Source organism: Zalophus californianus, chromosome 2 (genome assembly GCF_009762305.2).
Source record: "Zalophus californianus isolate mZalCal1 chromosome 2, mZalCal1.pri.v2, whole genome shotgun sequence".
NCBI classification, from domain to species: Eukaryota; Metazoa; Chordata; class Mammalia; order Carnivora; family Otariidae; genus Zalophus; species Zalophus californianus.
Window position 1 is genome coordinate 80,566,220 of NC_045596.1, and position 22,544 is coordinate 80,588,763.

General features: G+C 40.6%; 2 protein-coding genes across 4 annotated transcripts in view; one reads left to right on the forward strand and one right to left on the reverse strand.

The window, feature by feature from the left end:
* RAP1GDS1 (Rap1 GTPase-GDP dissociation stimulator 1) overlaps positions 1-22,544 on the forward strand; it is a 291,329-nt gene that overhangs the window by 106,025 nt on the left and 162,760 nt on the right. The window lies entirely within an intron of this gene.
* LOC113924780 (huntingtin-interacting protein K-like) lies at positions 10,705-11,145 on the reverse strand. Its single transcript, XM_035726172.1, has one exon. It carries the CDS (start codon positions 11,143-11,145, stop codon positions 10,780-10,782), a length of 366 nt encoding a protein of 121 aa, XP_035582065.1. The 3' UTR covers positions 10,705-10,779.

Here is a 22,544-nt window from a genome sequence, read left to right on the forward strand (position 1 = left end):
AGGGCTCAGAAAACTTTAGCCTGTGGACCAAATCCAGCCTCTCATCTGTTTTTGTAAATAAAATTTTATTAGAACACAGCTGTGCCCTTTTTTAAATATATTGTCTACAGCTGCTTTTGCTCTATAATAGCGAGATTGAGTCGTTGAGATGGAGACAACATGGCCCACGAAGAGCCTAAAATATTTACTATCTGGATCCTTACTGATGGTAAACATTTTGCTGACCCCTGATCAAGAATATATGGAGAAAGTAGAGAGGTCTAATTTCAATTTCTGGACTGGTACAAAAGGGTCTTGAGAATGGAGATTCTGTCTATCCTACTGTCAGAACTAAAGTTTCTCCCTCACTCCCTCTCCTCCCCACCCACCCCTTCCTTATAGTTAGGGCTCACAATGGTGAACATTTTGTCCTAATTAAAATTTGTGATTAAAAACCTATGGTATTTCTGCATGGAACACTGGGTGTTATGTGCAAACAATGAATCATGGAACACTACATCAAAAACTAATGATATAATGTGTGGTGATTAACATAACATAAAAAAAGAGTAAAAAATAAAATAAAAACCTATGGTATATCAGAATTCCATGTCGACTTCTCAACTCATCTAATTCTTTTTCCTAGGTTCTCACATTGTTCTCACTTGCAGAGAAACAATGGTCTCCTTTTATCAATAATCCTTCTCCTGACAACTCTTGGTCAATCTGTTTCTCTGCTCTTATTTCTGCACAAATATATATATTTTTAATTTAATTTATTTATTATTTGAGGGAGAGAGTACCAGTGTGAGCAGGAGAGGGGGAGGGGCAGAGGGAGAGGGAGACGCAGGCCCCTCACTGAGGAGGGAGCCTGATGCAGGGCTCCATCTCAGGACCCTGGGAGCATGACCTGAGCCGAAGGCAGACGCTTAACTGACTGAGTCACCCAGGGGCCCCTTTTTGCACAATGTAATACTTGCTTATGTACATTTCTTAGCATCATTTTCTTCCAGCTCACACTTTGTTCGTGCATCATTTATCTGCCTCCATAGCTTTCATCATCATTCTGTACAGCTAGTTCCCTCTCGCTTTGACCTTTCTTTTAAACCTCACACCTGCATTTCCAAATGGGTATCTTCATGTGGGCGTGTTGCTTTCCTACTCACACTTGTCTGGGTTGACATCTAAATCATTATCTCTACCCACAAAAACAAATCATAACATACACACAAAAATAGCATAGCTATTCATTGTTTACTTTCCCTAACTCAGTTTAATGCATTGCTCTCCTACTGGTTGCCTAAGCTAGAAACAAGGGAACACTCTCAACCAACTCTATCTAACCAAACTTAAAATTCTAAAGATTCTTGAATTTAAAATGTATTTAGAAATTGTCTCCTTCATATTGTTTTTATTATTCGATTTTATATTCTTGTCACTGAATAACTTTAACTTCAAAAGTTATTACAACTTTAAAGTTACTATAAGGTTGTTGTTTTCAGTTGACTATTTCTCTAACTGATCACTCATATCGTTTCCAGACTTAACTATAATACGAATCTGATCACGAAACATCTCTGTTCAAAAACCTTCAAGATTCCCCATTAGCCCACAAAGCAAAAGCTTTGGAGTAGCATTCAAGGCTGATCACGCCCTGAGCTGCCTTCTCAGATTTATTTCCACCTAAATCCCATCATAAAACTCAAATCTAATAACATTGGATTATTTTCCATTTTCCAAATATATGCCCTGTAAGAGTTGAGGCATTCTTCTCACCCACACTCCTTCGCAGACTCTCCTAAGCACTTGAGAAAAAAAATAGGTGGTCATAGTTTGGCTGACAATTCCATTTTGGTTTGCTACGAACCCTGTGCAAGCTGGCTGAAGAGGGAAGGGTAAAAAGAGGATTGAGGAGATCCTGAAGAAAGAATAAGGCAATTATCAGAGAAAGTTTGTCGAAAGAGCAGAGTTTTGAGTTGTTTTGCTGTATGACTCCTTCCTTTGTTTTCTCATTAAATCTTGAGGAAGTCTATTTTTTTAAGCGATACTCTACAGTTGGATTTATTTAAGGGCTGAAACTGAGTGGCCTGGCCTGAAGGAATACATGAGGTGAGTTGAAGCAGGCTTTGAATTCCATCCAACTCTCTGTTTGCTGCCACCTTTATTTTGTAAATTTTCTTGAAGGCATGAATCACATTTTATAGTAACAGATCTCTGTTTATATGATTGATTTGAAGTCTAGAAATCTCTAACCTGTATTTGTCCTTTAATTTCTATTTTAATACTATCTCTGTATTCTATTCTCCTAATCCCTTGTAGTATAATCAGCCTCACAAATGAATTGACTCCTTTCCATGGTTTTATCTCCTATGTACTGGTATCCCCTGCTTTTCAAAATTTGTATTGGGGCACCTGGGTGGCTCAGTCACTTAGGTGGCTACCTTTGGCTGGGGTCATGATCCCAGGGTCCTGGAATCGAGCCCTGCATGGGGCTCCCTGCTCAGTGGACAGTCAGCTTCTTTCCCTCTGCTGCTCCCCCTGCTTGTGCTCTTTCTCTCTCTCTGTCAAATAAATAAATCAATCAATAAATCAATAAAAAAGATGGTGTTACTCCACGTGGGTTTTATAAAAGACCAACATTAGTCCCTGTTTTTCGTTAACCAAAATAAATATGAAGAGGATTTTAGCTTTCATTAAAAAAAGGTGAAAGTGAAAAAAGTGCTCAGCATTTTGTTTTGCAGCGAGACTTCAGGGAGGCAGCAGCCCTCCAGTAGCGCCACCAAGCTTTCCCCCCCGGAAATACACTCAGCATCTCAGCATCTCAACATCAAGGGGCCATAGCTTTTTTTTTTAATTTTTTATTGTTATGTTAATCACCATACATTACATCATTTGTTCCTGATGTAGTGTTCCATGATTCATTGTTTGTGCATAACACCCAGTGCTCCACGCAGAACGTGCCCTCTTTAATACCATCACCAGGCTAACCCATCCCCCAACCCCCCTCCCCTCTAGAACCCTCAGTTTGTTTTTCAGAGTCCATCCTCTCTCATGGTTCCTCTTCCCCTCCGACTTACTCCCCTTCATTCTTCCCCTCCTGCTATCTTCTTCTTTTTCTTTTTTCTTAACATATCTTGCATTATTTGTTTCAGAAGTACAGATCTGTGATTCAACAGTCTTACACAATTCACAGCGCTCACCATAGCACATACCCTCCCCAATGTCTTTCACCCAGCCACCCCATCCCTCCCACCCCCCACCACTCAGCAACACTCAGTTTGTTTCCTGAGATTAAGAATTCCTCATATCAGTGAGGTCATATGATACATGTCTTTCTCTGATTGACTTATTTCACTCAGCATAACACCCTCCAGTTCCATCCATGTCGTTGCAAATGGCAAGATCTCATTCCTTTTGATGGCTGCATAATATTCCATTGTGTATATATACCACCTCTTCTTTATCCATTCATCTGTCGATGGACATCTTGGCTCTTTCCACAGTTTGGCTACTGTGGACATTGCTGCTATAAACATTGGGGTGCACGTACCCCTTCGGGTCCCTACATTTGTATCTTTGTGGTAAATACCCAGTAGTGCAATTGCTGGATCGTATGGTAGCTCTATTTTCAACTGTTTGAGGAACCTCCATACTGTTTTCCAGAGTGGCTGCACCAGCTTGCATTCCCACCAATAGTGTAGGAGGGGTCCCCTTTCTCCACATCCCCGCTGACATCTGTCATTTCCTGACTTGTTAATTTTAGCCATTCTGACTGGTGTGAGGTGGTATCTCATTGAGGTTTTGATTTGGATTTCCCTGATGCTGAGCGATGTTGAGCACTTTTTCATGTGTCTGCTGGCCACTTGGATGTCTTCTTTGGAAAAATGTCTGTTCATGTCTTCTGCCCATTTCTTGATTGGATCATTTGTTCTTTAGATGTTGAGTTTGATAAGTTCTTTATAGATTTTGGATACTAGCCCTTTATCTGATATGTCATTTGCAAATATTTTCTCCCATTCTGTCGGTTGTCTTTTGGTTTTGTGGACTGTTTCTTTGGCTGTGCAAAAGCTTTTTATCTGGATGAAATCCCAACAGTTCATTTTTGCCCTTGCTTCCCTTGCTTTTGGCGATGTTTCTAGGAAGAAGTTGCTGCGGCTGAGGTCGAACAGGTTCCTGCCTGTGTTCTCCTTTAGGATTTTGATGGACTCCTGTCTCACGTTTAGGTCTTTCAACCATTTGGAGTCTATTTTTGTGTGTGGTGTAAGGAAATGGTCCAGTTTCATTCTTCTGCATGTGGCTGTCCAATTTTCCCAACACCATTTGTTGAAGAGACTGTCTTTTTTCCATTGGACATTCTTTCCTGCTTTGTCAAAGATGAGTTGACCATAGAGTTGAGGGTCCATTTCTGCTCTCTCGATTCTGTTCCATTGATCTATGTGTCTGTTTTTGTGCCAGTACCATACTGTCTTGATGATGACAGCTTTGTAATAGAGCTGGAAGTCCGGAACTGTGATGCCGCCAGCTTTGCTTTTCTTTTTCAACATTCCTCTGGCTATTCGGGGTCTCTTCTGGTTCCATACAAATTTTAGGATTATTTGTTCCATTTCTTTGAAAAAAGTGGATGGTATTTTGATGGGGATTGCACTAAATGTGTAGATTGCTCTAGGTAGCATTGACATCTTCACAATGTTTGTTCTTCCAATCCATGAGCATGGAACGTTTTTCCATTTCTTTGTGTCTTCCTCAATTTCTTTCATGAGTATTTTATAGTTTTCTGAGTACAGATCCTTTGCCTCTTTGGTTAGATTTATTCCTAGGTATCTTATGGTTTTGGGTGCAATTGTAAATAGGATCGACTCCTTAATTTCTCTCTCTTCTGTCTTGTTGTTGGTGTATAGGAATGCCACTGATTTCTGTGCATTGATTTTATATCCTGCCACTTTACTGAATTCCTGCATGAGTTCTAGCAGTTTTGGGGTGGAGTCTTTTGGGTTTTCCACATACAGTATCAAATCATCTGCAAAGAGTGAGAGTTTGACTTCCTCTTTGCCGATTTGGATGACTTTGATTTCTTTTTGTTGTCTGATTGCTGTGGCTAGGACTTCTAATACTTGTTGAATAGCAGTGGCAATGGTGGACTTCCCTGCCGTGTTCCTGACTTTAGGGGAAAAGCTCTCAGCTTTTCCCCATTGAGAATGATATTGGCTGTAGGTTTTTCATAGATGGCTTTTATGATATTGAGGTAGGTACCCTCTATCCCTATACTCTGAAGAGTTTTGATCCAGAAAGGATGCTGTACTTTGTCAAATGCTTTCTCTGTATCTATTGAGAGGATCATATGATTCTTGTTCTTTCTTTTGTTAATGTATTGTATCACGTTGATTGATTTGCGGATGTTGAACCAGCCTTGCAGCCCAGGGATAAGTCCCACTTGGTCATGGTGAATAATCCTTTTAATGTACTGTTGGATCCTATTGGCTAGTATTTTGGTGAGAATTTTTGCATCCATGTTCATCAAGGATATTGGTGTGTAGTTCTCTTTTTTGCTGGGGTCTTTGTCTGGTTTTGGGATCAAGGTAATGGTGGCCTCATGAAATGAGTTTGGAAGTTTTCCTTCCATTTCTATTTTTTGGAACAGTTTCAGGAGAATAGGTATTAATTCTTCTTTAAATGTCTGATAGAATTCCCCTGGGAAGCCATCTGGCCCTGGGCTTTTGTTTGTTGGGAGATTTTTGATGACTGCTTCAATTTCCTTAGTGGTTATAGGTCTGTCCAGGTTTTCTATTTCTTCCTGGTTCAATTTTGGTAGTTGATACATCTCTAGGAATGCACCCATTTCTTCCAGGTTATCTAACTTGCTGGCATAGAGTTGCTCATAATATGTTCTTAGAATTGTTTGTATTTCTTTGGTGTTGGTTGTGATCTCTCCTCTTTCATTCATGATTTTGTTGATTTGGGTCATTTCTCTTTTCTTTTTGATAAGTCTGGCCAGGGCTTTATCAATCTTGTTAATTCTTTCAAAGAACCAGCTCCTAGTTTCGTTGATCTGTTCTACTGTTCTTTTGGTTTCTATTTCATTGATTTCTGCTCTGATCTTTATTATTTCTCTTCTCCTGCTGGGTTTAGGCTTTATTTGCTGTTCTTTCTCCCACTCCTTTAGGTGTAGGGTTAGGTTGTGTATTTGAGACTTTTCTTGTTTCTTGAGAAAGGCTTGTATTGCTATATACTTTCCTCTCAGGACTGCCTTTGCTGTATCCCAAATATTTTGAACAGTTGTGTTTTCATTTTCATTGGTTTCCATGAATTTTTTTAATTCTTCTTTAATTTCCTGGTCGACCCATTCATTCCTTAGTAGGATGCTCTTTAGCCTCCATGTATTTGAGTTCTTTTCAACTTTCCTCTTGTGATTGAGTTCTAGTTTCAAAGCATTGTGGTCTGAAAATATGCAGGGAATAATCCCAATCTTTTGGTACCGGTTGAGACCTGATTTGTGACCTAGGATGTGATCAATTCTGGAGAATGTTCCATGGACACTAAAGAAGAATGTGTATTCTGTTGCTTTGGGACGGAATGTTCTGAATATGTCTGTGAAGTCCATTTGGTCCAGTGTGTCATTTAAAGTCTTTATTTCCTTGTTGATCTTTTGCTTAGATGATCTGTCCATTTCAGTCAGGGGGGTGTTAAAGTCCCCCACTATTATTGTATTGCTGTCAATGTGTTTTTTCACTTTTGTTATTAATTGCCTTATATAATTGGCTGCTCCCATATTCGGGGCATAGATATTTACAATTGTTAGATCTTCTTGTTGGATAGACCATTTAAGTAAGATATAGTGTCCTTCCTCATCTCTTATTACAGTCTTTGTTTTAAAATCTAATTTGTCTGATATAAGGATTGCCACCCCAGCTTTCTTTTGGTGTCCATTAGCATGGTAAATGGTTTTCCACCCCCTCACTTTCAATCTGGGGGTGTCTTTGGGTCTAAAATGAGTCTCTTGCAGACAGCATATTGATGGGTCTTGTTTTTTAATCCAATTTGATAGCCTGTGTCTTTTGATGGGGGCATTTAGCCCATTTACATTCAGGGTAACTATTGAAAGGTATGAATTTAGTGCCATTGTATTGCCTGTAAGGTGACTTTTACTGTATATTGTCTCTGTTCCTTTCTGATCTGTGCTGCTTTTTGTCTCTCTCTTTGCTTAGAGGACCCCTTTCAATATTTCTTGTAGGGTTGGTTTCGTGTTTGCAAATTCCTTTAGTTTTTGTTTTTCCTGGAAGCTTTTTATCTCTCATTCAATTTTCCATAAGAGCCTAGCTGGATATAGTATTCTTGGCTGCATATTTTTGTCGTTTAGTGCTCTGAAGATATCATGCTAGTCCTTTCTGGCCTGCCAGGTCTCTGTGGAGAGTTCTGTTGCCAATCTAATGTTTCTACCATTTTAGGTTACATATCTCTTCTCCCGAGCTGCTTTCTGGATTTTCTCTTTGTCTCTGAGACTCGTAAGTTTTACTATTAGATGTCGGGGTGTTGACCTATTTTTATTGATTTTGAGAGGGGTTCTCTGTGCCTCCTGGATTTTGATGCCTGTTTCCTTCCTCACATTAGGGAAGTTCTCTGCTATTATGTGCTCCAATATACCTTCTGCCCCTCTCTCTCTTTCTTCTTCTTCTGGGATCCCAATTATTCTAATGTTGTTTCGTCTTATCGTATTGCTTATCTCTCGAATTCTGCCCTCATGATCCTGTAGTTGTTTCCCTCTCTTTTTCTCGGCCTCTTTATTTTCCATCATTTGGTCTTCTATATCGCTGATTCTCTCTTCTGCCTCATTTATCCCAGCAGTTAGTGCCCCCATTTTTTATTGCACCTCATTAATAGCCTTTTTGATTTCGACTTGGTTAGATTTTAGTTCTTTTATTTCTCCAGAAAGGGTTTCTCTAATAACTTCCACACTTTTTTCAAGCCCAGCTAGTATCTTTAAAGTCATGATTCTGAACTCTAGGTCTGACATCATACTAATGTCCATATTGAGTAGGTCCCTGGCTCACGGTACTATCTCTTGTTCTTTTTGCTGAGGTGATTTTTTTCGTCTTGTCATTTTGTCCAGAGGAGAATAGATGAATGAGAGAACAAAATGCTAACAGGTTAACAACGTCCCCAGCAAATATACTCTATACAAATCAGAAAAGGCCTGAAACCAGGGGAAAAGAAAGGGAAAGAAAGAAAAAAGAAAGAGAAAAGAAAGAAAGAAAAAAAAGAAAAATATTAAAAACAAAAACCGAACAATACAAAAATACCCGAATATCATCATGTATGATCAGGCTAGTGCATAGATCAGTGCCACACACTAGTTTTTGGGCGTATTTTGGTCTGTTAGAAAAAGTGCCTCCTAAAATTTTAAAGGAAGAAAGACTTATATATGTACAAAATAAAGGTTGATACAATGAAGGGATGGAAGATGACTGTAAAGATGAAAATTATAAAAGATTTTATAAAAGGAATTGATATGATAAGAAGTTGTCTGAAAAAAGAAAGAAGAAGATTTAAAAAAAAAAGGGAGAGAATGTGATCAGGCAGGAGACTAGAACAAAGCCATACACTAGTGATTTAGGGTACATTTTGATCTGTTAGAAGAAACTGTATCTCAAAATTTTAAAGAGAGAAAACATATATATATGCCAAAAATAAGAGTAACTACTATGAAGGGATAAAATATGACTCTAAAAATGAAAAATAAAAAATGTTTTTTTAAAAAAGGGATTGATAAGATGTTGTTGAAAAAGGGAAAAAGAGAAATTAAAAAAACAGTTAAAAAATTAACTTTGAAAAACTAATGAATCATGGTAAAAAAAAAGCCATGAATTCTATGTGCAGTATTCCCCTAGTGCTGGAGTTCTCCTGTTCTCCTTGATCGGTAAACTTGGTCTTGGCTTGCTGGCTGTTTGTGCTGATCTTCTGGGGGAGGGGCCTGTTGCCATGGTTCCTAAATGTCTTTGCCAGAGGCGGAATTGCCCCGCCCTTGTCGATCTCAGCTAAGCAAGCTGCTCGGGTTTGCTCTCAGGAGCTTTTGTTCCCTGCAAGCTTTCTGTACAGCTTTGGAGGACGACAGTGAAAAATGGCGGCCTCCCAATCTCCGCCCCAGAGGAGGCAAGAACTCGGGGCTCCGCTCCTCAGTGCACCCCCAGAGAAAAGCAGCCATAACTCCCATGTCCCCAGTCTCTGGCCGCACTCCGTGCTCACCCGACCTGTGACCGAGCGTTTCCCTCTCTGGCACCCGACCCCGTGTGGAGTCTCCAAACCCAGCAGATCCCCGCGGTGCACTCCCGCGCCGCGGGAGGAAGGGGAGTCTCCCCAGATCTGCCGCTTGTTGGGTCCCTGCTGGAGGAGCAGTGACCTGACTGTGTCACCGATCACAGTTTATGGCAACCCGGAGCTGAGAGCCCGCTCCTCGGCTCCGTCTCTGCAGCCGGCTTCCCCACTCTGCTACCTGGGAGCTCTGCTGCACTCAGGCACCCCCAGTCTGTCTGTGACCCCGAGGGTCCTGAGACCACACTGTCCCGCGAGGGTTCCACCTCCCGCTTAGCCACTGGAGCGACGTCCCTCCGCGGAGCCAACTTCTAAAAGTTCTGATTTTGTGCTCCGCGGCTCTATCACTTGCCAGAAGGGCCGACGGAGGCCCCCTCCCCCGCCGTCTATCCTCCCGAATATCGCCTCAGATTCACTTCTCCGCACGTCCTACCTTCCATTAAGTGGTCGCTTCTCTGTTCAGAGAGTTGTTGCTACTCTCCTCTTCGATCTCCTGTTGAGTTCATAGGTGTTCAGAATGGTTTGATCCCTATTCAGCTGAATTCCTGAGACCAGATGAAATCCAGGTCTCCTACTCCTCTGCCATCTTGCTCTGCCCCCAGGGCCATAGTTTTGAACTGTGCCTGTATTTGTGCTTTATCTCAATTCATTTTGTGCATCTGTTAGCAAGATATGTCCTAAGGTATGAGAAAAGCCTAAGAGAGGTTATTTTGGGGAGTCTGGAAAGGCTCAAAAAATGTTCACATTGAAGTAAATGGTAATTGCGTCTTCGCATTACAGCGTCTCCGCTAACAAAAGATTTCATAGAAATGCTCTACTTTGAAATAGTGGCGGGGGGCGGGTGGAAGGACGTAAACCTAACTATCACCAGCATAGTACATGCTCAGAAGAGCTCCTTAAGGTTCTTTATTCATTCCTTACATCAGAAATCGAAAGCTATTAAAATTCTTTAGCAAACAGCTGTTCCATTAGACTTCCTTCCCACTACCAAACAACTGTTGTTGGATATGACCCCTTCTTCCATCAAATAGCATTAGATATGAGACACTTTTAATGAGGCTTATGATATTCTGTCTTTAAAGATCTCTCTTCCAGTGCACTAAATTAGAACATGGGATTGGTATTTAAAAGAAAATCATGCCGGACACTATTTTAACAGTGCTAATTAACAAAATCCTTGTTCTCATTGTTGCTACATTCTAGTACAGGAAGAAAACAAATAAATAAAACAAGATTATATCAGACAACAAAAAGGCTATGGAGAAAAAACATTGATGTGATAGAGTGACTGATTAGTTCAGATTTGAGTACTTTAAAGAAGTGAGGCAACTTGAGTTACTCTGAGATATCTGAGCTGTGACCTGAATGACAAAAGAAAGCAGTTATGGAAATATCTGAGGAAAGAGCATTTCTTTTTTTTTTTAACTGCAAAAAAAAAAAAGGCTACATCTTTATTGAAATAAAATAATCCAGTGAGTGTGTCTGAGAAAGCCCAAATCAGTTGGTTAGGGCAATAAGAGCCTCTACCACGTTGCCCATGTGTTCCCTCAAGCTCCGTTCTGCTACTGCTCTTGAGATCTCCATCTCTGTCATTATCAGCTCCAGATCTTCCTTCTTAATGGTGACTTTGGCCAGTTCCTTCTCCCGCTCCTGTTTGGCTTTCTGCTCCCGGGACCGTCTGTCTCCAATCATGGACATCGCCATCTCCAGGTTGGAACTCTGGATCTCCTTCTCCTCCACGTAGTCAGTGACTCTCTCCAGGTCCGCCGCACCGCGGTCATGCTTCCGTGGCTTCTTGGGAGGCCGCTCCGGGCCGCTGGTCTCGGTCTCCAACTCCAGCTCCACATCCCCCTCAGTAGCCATATCGATCCCCGGAAAGAGCATTTCTGACTGAGGGAATAGTTGGTTCAGTGGCTCTGAGGAGGAATGAATTTGGCATGTTCCGGAAACAGAGAATGGAGAGTTCAAAATGATGACAAAGATGCAATGCATGGGAGAGATCCCATGACACCTTGCAAGCCAGGGTAAGGAGTATGGATCTTCTTCTATGTGAGACTGGAAGTTTTTGAAAGGTTTTAAGCAAGGGAGTGATGAATCTGATTTACATTTTATAATGATGACTCTAGCTGCTGAGCAGAGATTAAATTTTGATAGGGCAAGAGGAAAAGTAGGAGGCTCATAAAGAATTCTAGTCATGAAAAGATGGTGGCTTGGACCAGCTGGTGTAGTGGAGACAGAAGTGGACAGATGTGAAATGTGTTTTGAAAGAAGGAAGAATCAAATGGATTGGGTGTGGGGGTAGGGGAGGGACAGAAAGAGAAAAGAAAGAATCAGCCAAAACTTCCATGTTTTGGTTTTAACAAAAATGAGATTGGTAGGGTTGCCTGGGTGGCTCAGCTGGTTAAGTGTCTGCCTTCAGCTTGTCTTGATCCTGGCATTCTGGGATTGAGCCCCTTGTCTGGCTCCCTGCTCACTGGGGAGCCTTCTTCTCCCTCTCCCTCTGCCCTACTTCCCTCTCCCCCCCCCACTCATGCTCTCTCTCTCACTCTGCACACTCTCAAATAAACAAATAAAATCTTTAAAAATGAGATGATAAATATTTTAAAAAGAGCAAACTGGGGATGGAAGGACTACTGAACTTTCTTTTTGGCCATATCAAATTTGAAATGCTTATAAGACATGCAAGAGGAAATACCATTGTAGGTAGCTAGATACACAAATCTGGAACTTAGTGTCAAGATCAGAGATGACATACAGATCTAGGACTAAATGGAGACATTCAGGGAGTGTGTGTAGGGGAGAGAAGGGAAGAAAAGAGGAGATGTTTAGAGGATATCTCCACTGATATTTAGGGGAGAGCAGAGAGGAGCTCTGTTATGAGGCCAAGTAGAGCATGAGCTCTTCTTTCTTTCTGTGCTCCGGACTCCTACATTCAATGCCTATTCTATAATCATCTCCAAACAACCAACAAGATATCCTTTTCTTCTGTTACTGCTTGAAGAAATTCTAGCATTTTTCTGTGAGTCACTGGTCCAATGTGCTTGTTTGTTCTAAGACAAATGTTTCCAATGACTTCCTTCTTTCGCCTATTCTTTTCCTGTTGCAAATCATACCCCAGTCATTTCCAAACTCACCATACTCTGTTCCTTGACTTTAGCATCTGGACATTCATGCTTTCCCCTGATGGCACAAATCCTGTTGTACTTTTTGTTTCAGGGGGAGTTTTGTGTTTTGTTTAAGCATTTCATACCTCAGCTTAGTAACTGAAGAGCTTCTTAAGAGAAGTACCTGAGATAGCTAATCTTCACCACCAACTGTAAGTGTAATCTTTGGTAAATCCTTGAAACTCATTTACCTCAGTTCTAAAATATATGCTAAAAGTTATGGAAAAAATATTAAGTGTATTAATAAATGTATATAATTTGTTCCTGAAGACTAGGAGTTAGATCAGATCTCTTTGTCACCTAGAGGTCTTGTCAAACACTAAGAGTTTTTATTCTCTATGATTTGGTGGTTAAGAATTTTGTGCGATACTATTGGTGGGAATGCAAGCTGGTGCAGCCACTCTGGAAACCATTATGGAGGTTCCTCAAAAAGTTGAAAATAGAGCTACTGTATGATCCAGCAATTGCACTACTGTGTATTTACCCCAAAGATACAAATGTAGTAATCTGAAGAAGGCACCTGCACCCCAGTGTTTATAGCAGCAACGTCCACAATAGCCAAACTGTGGAATGAGCCCAGATGTCCATCGACAGATGAATGGATAAAGAAGATGAGGTGTATATATATATATAATATATATATATATATATACACATACATACACAATGGAATACTACTTAGCCATCAAAAAAATGAAATCTTGCCATTTGCAATGACGTAGATGGAACTAGAAGGTATTATGCTAAGGGAAATAAGTCAATCAGAGAAAGACAATTACCATATGATCTCAGTTATATGTGAATTTAAGAAACAAAACAGAGGATCATAGGGGAAGAGAGGAAAAAATAAAACAAGATGAGATCAGAGAGGGAGACAAACCATTAGAGACTCTTAATCATAGGAAACAAACTGAGGGTTGCTGGAGGGAAGAAGATGGGGGGATGGGGTAACTGGATGATGGACATTAAGGAAAGCCCATTATGTAATGAGCACTGGGTGTTACTGATGAGTCACTGACCTCTACCTCAGAAACCAATAATCTGTTATATGTTAATTAACTGAATTTAAATTTAAAAAATGAAAAAAAATAAAACTAGAAAAAAAGAATGTTGTGAGAAAAATAATCTAGTAATATCCATCTCTTCATCCTCTCTCTTCCTCCAATTCTCATCTTCCAGTGTGAAAGTCATTGTCACAACCATTGCCTGCATATAGTTGGTGCTTAAGAATTGTATTACAGTGAGACTTTTTGGGCGTGAAGATTCTACTATACCAAGTGTTGCCAGATGGAGCAGTAACCCCAGTCAGTTTTACTGTTTTACTTAGGACCATATTGCTAAAACCAAGCCCCCATCCTCTTCATTCCACTCAAAGGACATGGTTTCCAAAGTGGGGTGTGCAAAAAAACCATGCGGAGCAAGAATAAAATAGCAAACTTGGCACATATTTATTTTGTGTCTAAAAAGTATGAAGGTATTTATACTTTTCTAATACTGAAGGCACTGACTGACACTACTGACCTCGATGTTCCACAAGTCAAACCCAACAGCATGTACAGTGGGCCCAGCAGGGGGTTGTCCATGGAGGTGATCAGAAGCTGATTGGTTTTCTATGTGTTGTATGTACCAGAATTTCTGTGCTACACAGAACGTTGTCACTGTGGTTCATTTTTATAAGATTAGATCCTTAAAATCATAATGGAGGTTTTGTATACTTTGTCAAAGACAATGTCTGACCATGAAAATCTCTTGACCACACGGTAGCCAGTTCACTGGTTATCTCATAGAAAGGATTGTCCAACTAAAAGCTGACTAACACTTACCTTTAAAAAAACTTGACAAGGGGCACCTGGGTGGCTCAGTCATTAAGCGTCTGCCTTCGTCTCAGGTCATGATCCCATTGTCCAGGGATCCAGCCCTGCATGGAGCCCCGCATGGAGCCCCGCATGGAGCCCCCCATCAGGCTCCCTGCTCCGCGGGAAGCCTGCTTCTCCCTCTCCCACTCCCCCTGCTTGTGTTTCTTCTCCCGCTGTGTCTCTCTCTGTCAAATAAAATATTTTAAAAATAAATAAATAAATAAAATTACATTAAAAAATAAATTAAAAAACTTGACATGTGTGCCCAATTTGCTGACCTTTTCTATGAATACAAGTGACTGTCAGATATTTTTGAAAACAAAATAATACTCTTAATCAGTTTCTTCAAGGTAAAGGTGACATTTTCAATAATGAAGGAGAAAGTGCTGTTCAAAAGACATTTGTGCTACAGAGAGCATTTTGAAAATAGTTACTTGGAAATGTTCCATTGTTCTGTAATTTTGTTGCTGAAAACAATTTAAATGTAAAACTTTTAATATCTGTACACTTAAGAATGTGGAAATAGAGTTTTTAAAATGGTTTTTAAAAATCTTCCAAATGAGTAGTTTTGATGGGTTTTGAACCCATTTCTTAAAAATAGAAAAATGCAATAAGTTCTGATTAGTTTCCAAGAAAAACTGACTGATAATTGGGGATGATACATGTTTGCTAGCTGAATTTCAATGAAACCCTTTGCATAATTGGGGATGGGATTAAAAAATAAGTATCATGATTTAGCAAACACAACTAATGGTGCACTTCTTCCATCTGGCTGTACTTATTTTTGTGATAGATCTTTCAGCTAAAATAGCCATTAAAACCAACAGGGAATAAACTAAACTTAGACCTCTGAGCCACTATATCACGAGGTATTAAACCAAGATTTTTAAAATTGATGATGCATTGTCAACCAAATTGCTCTCAGTAGAAAGGGCAAAGAGGTTGTTGAACCATTGATAACAGAATGAAATAGTATGAAAACTATTATTTAGTTAATCTTCTTTTATCTCATCATTCTTAATTTCTATTTTGTTTGTTCTATAAAGTACATATTATTGTAGACCATTATTAAATACATATAATTAATAATTATGTGATTATAATGTATGAGGAATGTTTAACATTTTTTAGTCGGGAGTGCAAAATCAAAAAGAAATCTGGAGATCACTGCTTTAGTAGAACCCATCCCATGATGTCTCAGATTCCTTTTTACTTCACTCATCTTTGGAAGTACAAATGCCTTGATCATCCACTACAACCTGCTGTTCCATTCCCATACTGCTTTGCAGTCTTCTACTCTGACTGAATCCCAGTCCCATCTCAATCTTTCCACCCTGCCCTCTAAAAATCCTGGGTCAGGGTCAACAAACTTCTTACGGTGGCTAATCTCCACGGATGGCTCCCAGTGGATCACATCTCCTGGCACTGACAATATTGTGAGTTTCCTCCCTGGAATCTGGACTGGCCCCGTGACTCACTTTAATCAGTAGAATATGGCAGAAGTGATGCTATGCCAGTTCTGGCCTCAAGAAGTTCTGGCGGCTTCCACATTTGTGCTTTTGGGAGCTCTGAGCTGCCACTTTGGAAGTCCAGCAACACTGCTGGGAAGTTCAGGTGGAGAGGGAGAGACCCTGAGACTACAGAGAAGTGAGGGGACCTAGCTGTCCCTAGCTTTCCAGTCACCACCAGTAAAGCACCAGATATGTGAACAAAGCAACTTGGATTTTTCAGCCAAATCAAATCCCAGGTGACTTCAACCCTATCTGACATCATAAGAACTGGAAGAATCACCCAGCTGGGCCCAGTCAACCTATAGTATCTCAAGAGATAATAAAACTATTACTGTAAACCACTGAGTTGTGGCATGGTTCATTAAGAAGCATTGATGACAAAATCCTCTGTTACATTCTTAATCTTCTAGAAACTTTCCCTTCCATCTTTCGACTGAAAACTCACTTTCCAGTTGAGGACATTTTACCCTACAGCCCTCTCAAGTGACAGCGGTGTTTCCCCTCACATCCCACCTATGACAGGGCCAATAAACTGGGTAGGTATTCTCCTTGCTCCCCACGGTCCTCCTGCAGAGACCTCTGCTCTCCTGAAGCTTATGCCATCTGGCATATCCCTCCTAAATCATGCTGCTGCCATCTGCTGATCTCTTGGCCATTCCTTTTACTCAAAGATAACCTAGCCCCTGGCTCACACTCCATTCTTCCTTTTGTCATTGTACTCTGTAATTCCAACATCCATGTGAATGAGTCAGCCTATAACCTTCCTCTCAGTTCCTTGACTTCTTAAATGTTCCTCTCCTCCAGGATGCCTGGGTGGCTCAGTCATTAAGTGTCTGCTTTAAGCTCAGGTCATGGTCCCAGGGTCCTGGGATCGAGCCCCGCATGGGGCCCCCTGCTCTGAAGGGAGCCTGCTTCTCCCTCTCCCACTCCCCCTGCTTGTGTTCCCTCTCTCATTGTGTCTCTCTCTCTGTCAAATAAATAAATAAAATCTAAAAAAAAAAAAAAAAGTGTTCCTCTCTAGCCACCTGCTCCCATGGTCATACTCTAGAACTTATAAACTGAACCACCTCTGAAATATACATTTCAAATATCTCATCCTTTTACCTCACATGTGCTACTAACTGCACAGAAACAGTTCTTTGGCCACATCAGAATCTCCAATAAACAATGAAATGTTGAAGGAAATAACACAATCAGACTAACCTATATTTTATCATTGATAATTACAAACCTCATATGGATATTCAACACTGCCCGCAATACTACTTAATTTCTGCATTCGATTTGCATTCATAATTTTGGACACAACTACTTTATGCCATCTCTTCTCTCCCCGAATCTATATCCCCTGCCTTTCCCCAGCCCTCCACTAATGTTGCCCCTCATGCTTCATAAATAAAATAGAAGTTGTTCAATGGAGACTCCCCGTCTTCCTGACATCAAATCTACCATCCACCCCCACCCTCCCCACCCCCATATCTGTAACTTCACTTCTGTTACAGAGATTTACTTCAGGTGACTCTCAGGCCCATCAGCCCACTGAGAGCTCTGGGTCCCATTCCCTCTTGCCTTTCCAAAGGTTTTGTACCTCCAACTATTCTGTCTACATTGCATCACTGAGAGAGCATCCACTTCAGTGTAAAAACAAAAAATATTTTTAAATCCCATAACCCCTTATTATGCCATTTCTCTGCTCATCTCTGCAGAAGTACTTCTTTTAAAAAATGCATACAAGCAATCACCTACTAGCCCTTCTTCAAACTTTCAATCTGGCTTCACTTCCCAGGATTCACAAAAATTAATCTTACAGAATCACCCACAGTCTTCTCATTGCCAAATCCAATGAATATGATTCTCTTGCCTTCTTATTTCTCTCTCAGTTTTCCCCGTTTGAATACAAGGCACCACCATCGATCCAGTCACTTAGAACCAGAAAGCTCAGCCGTCATTAGCCTTAATTACTTACACTTAATTCTTCCTTGACACTCTCGCCTGAATCCAAGTCATCAACAAGTCCAGTCCTTCTACCACTATGCCTCTAACCCTTTTGCTTTTCTCCGTCTTCACTACAACAGCCTGGCGCAAGCCGCACCATCTTTCACAGATCTCTCACCTTTGGCTCTTCATTATTCACAGCAGCCAAGGTGATCTTTCCAAATTGTAAATCGTCCTTAAAATGAAATTCAAACTCTGTATCATGACCTATGAGATGCATCTGATGGGATTATAAGGGTGATATTTATCCTTCCCCTCCACTCCACACAATTCATAGAAAGGAGAGAACCTTCTCTCTGAAGGAAGAAAATTATGGAAATATTCCTGTTCTCTCTCAGCAACTGCCCCCTCCACTCTCATCCTTAGTAAGCCTCCCTTCCCCTGAAGCATAGAATTATCTCACTGGTGAGTTGGGGAAAGGGAATGGAGAATGTGTGGCCAGAGATTTCTGGGGTTCTGTCCTTCAGAATGGCTTGATTCTCCTCTGCCCTTTAGTAAGTAGCCTGCCCATGGAGGGAAAACCTGCAGTTCAGCTCTGTTTGGGACAACGGGTTTGCTGGTTTGTCCAGGGCAATGGCAGGAGGAGTACTAGGAAGCCCATTTGGCTCTACTCCCCCAACAGCTGAATCTGTAACAGAGCTGCTAGTTTGACCTCCATCTAATCGGACTCCTATCTCACTTGGTTTTAAATTCTGGGATAACACAGTGGGCTTCTATTTATTGGCACCTATTAAAACCCCCAATTCTGCATTATTTGACTTTTCACTACCTCTGCAACTTCATTTTTTTGCCACTCTGTCCTACTTACTATGCTTCAATTATTCTGATCTTTTTTCACTTCCTAAAACACAGCCACAATTTTCCTCCTCAGGATCTTTGCACTTGCAGCTCACCCTGCCTGAAAAGTTTCAGTTTTTTGCATGATCTGTTTTTTTTCCTACACTGGTTTTTTGCATATCTGCTTCTAGTCTTCAGGTCTCAGATTAATTATCTTGTTCGTAGAGTGGCCTTCCCACATAATGTTCCATAAAGTTACTTCCTCACTGCCATTTTTTGTCTGTTACAGCTCCTTATCCCCTTTCCTCACAGTACTTAACACATGTTTATGTTTTGTTTATGTAGTTGCTTGTTTGTCCTCCTTACTCAAATGTGCTCAATGAGGAAACAAATCTTCATTGGTTTTTTAAAAAGATTTTATTTATTTATTTGAGAGAGAGAAAGAGCTCCAGAGAGCACGAGCGGGGGGACAGACAGAGGGAGAGGGAGAAGCAGACTCCCCGCTGAGCAGAGAGCACAAAGCAGGGCTCAATCCCAGGACCCTGGGATCATGACGTGAGCTGAAGGCAGACGCTTAACTGACTGAGCCACCCAGGCACCCCACAAGTCTTCATTGTTAACTGCTATATCCCCAAATCTTAGCTCACAGTAGGCTAGTATTTGTTGAATAAATGAATGACTACATGAAAATAGCAACTAGAATTAATATCTAGCTTGCTGATCTGATAATTACAAAGTGTTAATGCCAACAGATTTCCATGTGAATTTTTCATATTACTATAATTGTTTTGTTCCCAGAAAACTGGGAATTGGTTTATCATAAAAATCGGATTTCGAAAGAGCAAATGCCTTAGAGAGATGATTATGTCAAGAACACAGGAGTCAATCAATGATGCTTATTGAGAACTTATACATATTGAACTATTACTAGGTTCTAGGAAGGGAAATAAACATAAAAAAGTGGATCTGGATAGGTGGATTGGGAAAGACAAAAACCCATGAAATGATTAAAGCATGCATACATAATTAAAAGTTAGAAAAGTCTGTTCTCCAAGCATGATTAGAGAACTAGTTAATAAATTATCAAGTATACTCACATATACATTTCACATATGTATCATCTATACATATAGGTTTTTATTAATTTTCATACAGTTGATATAACAAAGTAAGTTTAATATTAACTACTCAGGTAAGTAGAATAATGCCCCCCCACCCCCAAGATGTCTATATCTAAGTCCCTAGAACCTGTGAATATGTTATTTTACATGGCAAAAGGGACTTTGCAGATGTGATTAAATTAAGGATCATGAGATAGGAAGATTATCCTGGATTATCCTAGAGGGCCTGAGATAATCATGAGGGTCCTCACAAGGGAAAGAAAGAGGCAGGAGAGCAGGAAAAGATGTGATTGCTGGCTGGAAGGAGCACACAAGCCAACCAATGTGGGCAGCTTCTAGAAGCTGGAAAAGGCGAGGAAACAGATCTTCCTCTAGAGCCTCCAGAAAGGAAGGCAGCCCTGTCAACACCTTGATTTTAGCCCAGTGAGCTCTGTTTTGGACTTGTGACCTCCAGAACTATAACATAATAAATCTGTGTTGTTCGAAGTCAATAATTTTGTGGTAATTTGTTACAGCAGGCATAGGAAACAAATACAAGTACATTAAGCAAACTTTATTCAGTCTTTAATAGTTCAGAATCTTGCAGCCCCTCAGTATCATAGTTATAAGAATCAACTATTAGTGAACTGTAGGTAAATAGACATGCTGATTAATGAAGGTTTTCTACTCCAAAGTCTGCATGAACCAGTTTTTTATTATAGAAGCTTTATAAACACTAAGAATGGCTTAATCAAGGTTGGATGAGATTAAATTAGGATGTCTCCTTAAGGAAGTCTTCAGGTGAATTTTAAAGTGGTTAAAAGAGGACCCCTGAAAAGGAAATGATAGAGACTATGAGAGGATCTGGAAAAATCCTGAGAGTAGAGAAAGTGGGCAAACACTGGTGATTTGAGCTACACATAAGTATATGAAAGAAGAAGGAGGGCGCCTGGGTGGCTCAGTTGGTTAAGCGACTGCCTTCGGCTCAGGTCATGATCCTGGAGTCCCGGGATCGAGTCCCACATCGGGCTCCCCGCTCAGCGGGGAGTCTGCTTCTCCCTCTGACCCTCCCCCCTCTCATGCTCTCTCTCTATCTCTCTCTCTCTCATTCTCTCTCTCAAATAAATAAATAAAATCTTTAAAAAAAAAAAGAAGAAGGATAATCTAATCAAAACTCCTCTTTTTGAATTACTTTATTTTTATTTAAAAGGCTACTCTCAAAATGCCTATATATGTTTCACAAGAGTAAAGTATGATTATAAGCCTTTGGCATAGATTACTTCAGATTAGCTTCTGTTAATTCTGAAAAGAAAATTATTCCTAGATAAAAACTAAACCAGGGGTGCCTGGGTGGCTCAGTCGTTAAGCATCTGCCTTTGGATCCGGTCATGGTCCCAGGATCCTGGGATCGAGCCCCGCATCGGGCTCCCTGCTCCATGGGAAGTCTGCTTCTGTCTCTCCCGCTCTCCCTGCTTGTGTTCCTGCTCTTGCTCTCTCTTTCTCTGTCAAATAAATAAATAAAATCTTAAAAAAAAAACCACAAAAAAACAAACTAAACCAGACAGGTAACTTTGCTAGTGTAGAGAAGTAGGTAAAATAAAATATAGGTGTTTCCTCCTCACACAATGTCATAGTGGAGGTGAGATTAGGGGTTAGGAAACAGGTTGAGATGAAGCAGTGTACTAAAATGGAAGGGGTGTGGACTTTGAAATCAAACAGACCTGGTTCAAATTCCAGCTCTACCTTTTCTTGGTCATGTGACATTAGACAAATCAATCAAAATATTTTGTTTCTCTATTTCTTTATTTGTTTTTTTTCCATTTCCTTATTTGTAAAATACCTAACTCATAGGGTTAGTATTAGAGGTTAGTATTACATGAGAGTTTATTTTTCTTCTTTTTTTTTAAGATTTTATTTATTCATTTGAGAGAGAGAGCGAGAGAGCAGAAGTAGGGGGAATGGCTGAGCAGGGAGCCCAATGTGGGGCTTAATCCCAGGACCCAAGGATCATGAACTGAGCGGAAGGCAGACGCTTAATGACTGAGCCACCCACGCACCTCTACATAAGAGTTTCTGACACATAAATAATACCAAGAGCATCAAAACTACTGTTAATTATTCCCAGTTTTGCCTTAGGCCAGCTCAGGGTCAGAGGGATGAAATGTTTTAAGACTTGGAGAATTTCGGGCTCCTGGGTGGCTCAGGTGGTTAAGCGACTGCCTTCGGCTCAGGTCATGATCCTGGAGTCCCTGGATCAAGTCCCTGGATCGAGTCCCGCATGGGGCTCCCTGCTCGGCAGGGAGTCTGCTTCTCCCTCTGACCCTCCCCCCACCATGTGCTTTCTCTCTCTCTCAAATGAATAAATAAAATCTTAAAAAAAAAAAAGACTTGGAGAATTTCTCAAGCAAGTCGGTAACCATGTGTGTATGTGGGTAGGTGGGGTAGAGAGTGACATAATTTTAGGTAGTAGAGCTAAATACCTCTTTCAGAACCAAGCACCATGAAAAAAAATATTCCTTAAATTTGAAAGGCAGTTCATTGTTTCTCCCCTTGACAAATATTTGTTTTTACAAAGAATTGAGAGTGGGAGACAAAAGTGACCTGCCCCAAAAGACAAAATTAACTATCACAGAGGTCGTTAAAGTTAGAATGGGACTCAACATTTTTGTGTTTTGAACTCTCTTTCCCTCTATGGCATTGTACTCAACCATCAGTTCTCTTGGTATTCTGAAGCCACCCATTTGTTTTACTTTGGCACAACTTTCTCATTATTGTGAAATGTGGAACATACAATGAGGTGAGTAGACTGGGTAAAGAGCCTGTACTGAGACATCATCCTTCTCTAAGCTGATATCTTGC

Excerpts from the sequence above, each read along its gene's own strand:
- LOC113924780 (XM_035726172.1), bottom strand. The coding sequence starts at position 11,145 with ATGGCTACTGAGGGGGATGTGGAGCTGGAGTTGGAGACCGAGACCAGC.